General features: G+C 48.9%; 1 protein-coding gene across 1 annotated transcript; it reads right to left on the reverse strand.

Moving 5' to 3' along the window:
- Nucleotides 1–61: 61 nt before the first annotated feature.
- On the reverse strand, nt 62–1489 carry LOC119586888 (pupal cuticle protein 36-like). Its single transcript, XM_037935624.1, has 2 exons — nt 1462–1489; nt 62–1243 (listed from the first exon to the last, which is right to left on the reverse strand). The coding sequence occupies exons 1-2, from the start codon at nt 1471–1473 to the stop codon at nt 164–166; spliced, it is 1092 nt and encodes a 363-aa protein (XP_037791552.1). The 5' UTR covers nt 1474–1489; the 3' UTR covers nt 62–163.
- Nucleotides 1490–1668: the final 179 nt, after the last annotated feature.

A 1668-nucleotide genomic window follows, 5' to 3' on the forward strand; every position in this document is an offset into this window, starting at 1 on the left:
GTCTCACGAAACAGTTTCATTTACAAAATAATGAACAAATGATTGGTAAAAATAATAGAAAAATGTGTACTAATCGGCTTTATTTCTTTAATAAAATTTGTATTACAACAATATAAATATATTTTTGATACTTTATTTCACCCTCGGATCATCGTGATTTGTATCAGGGTGTACCATACACACCAGAAGGAGTAGGCGCAATAATAATTTCGTGGCTATCATCATCGAATCCACCAGTGACTAAGCTTCCTCCGGCAGATCCTGCGACCCCACCAAAACCACCGAGGCCACCGTCAAGGCCTCCTGCAGCTCCTGCACCTCCACCAAGTCCTCCATGGCCTCCAGCAGCACCTCCGGCACCACCAAATCCACCAAGGCCTCCAGCAGCACCTCCGGCTCCACCAAATCCACCAAGGCCTCCAGCAGCACCTCCGGCTCCACCAAATCCACCAAGGCCTCCGGCAGCGCCTCCGGCTCCACCAAATCCACCAAGGCCTCCAGCAGCACCTGCAGCGCCACCAAATCCACCAAGGCCTCCGGCTCCACCAAGAACCTGACCACTCGTTGCAGCGGCTGCACTGAGAGCAGTCTCAAGGTCGACACCAATGGGAAGAGCTGGGTTTTCTCCGTCTTCGTAGTTGACGAAGTAGACTTCAGGATCGGACTGAGGATGAGCTGGTACTTCGATCACACGCTGACCCTCTTCCTTCTTCTTGTTGAGCACGTATACGATGCTTTCTGTCCTCGGTGGAGGAAGAATGATGGGTTCAGGTCCTGGTGCGTCTTCAGGTAGACGTACAAAGAGGATATTGTGGTCAACACGAGGTGGAGGAATGACAGGTGGTGGGCCAATGGGTCCCCTAGGTTGTTCAGGTACGTCGAAAACGTATACCTTTTGATTAATTTCCGGGGTAACACAAGTACCATCGACGTGAAGAATTTCACCGTCTTGGCATGCTGCCGCAAAGCCAGCACCAGCAGAGTGTCCAGCGCCAGAAGCGAATCCAGCACCAGCAGAGTGTCCAGCGCCAGAAGCGAATCCGGCACCAGCAGAGTGTCCAGCGCCAGAAGCGAATCCGGCACCAGCAGAGTGTCCAGCGCCAGAATCGAATCCAGCACTACCAGAATGTCCGGCTCCTGTAGAAAGTGGAACACCACCAGTGTGTCCAGCTGCCCCTGCTCCTGGGGCGGAGTAAGACTGGAGCGCTGCAGACGCTGCAGCAACCAGCACTGACACTGTAATCTGCGATGGAGATAGTAATAGTTTTCACTTTACTTCATGTCTGCTCTATGCGTAAAATTATGAACCACAAAGATAAATTGATCTACGTTTTTTAAACCTAAATGCAAGGTAGTATTATGCATCACAGAATAAGAAGATATCTTAACGTATGAAATATGAAAGCAAAGATCTTTTGCTGTTTTTCTAATTCTGCATACTCCCAGGAAATCCTTCCTTACCAGGAGCTTCATGTTGGAAGACTGTATGCGCCCTAGCAGTCTGCAGCCTTTTATACATCCGCTCACCTCTGGTTCTGACCTTCACTCCTTTGCCCGCTGATTTCCTTTGGGTTAGTGGACCATTCCCTCTCACCTGGTTTATTAAAAAGTACTTAGTCACTGTTTACTGTATAATGAATAGTATATAAGTCGATTAGGAAAATTGCG

The sequence above is a fragment of the Penaeus monodon genome, chromosome 22 (assembly GCF_015228065.2).
Source record: "Penaeus monodon isolate SGIC_2016 chromosome 22, NSTDA_Pmon_1, whole genome shotgun sequence".
In the NCBI taxonomy this organism is placed as follows: Eukaryota; Metazoa; Arthropoda; class Malacostraca; order Decapoda; family Penaeidae; genus Penaeus; species Penaeus monodon.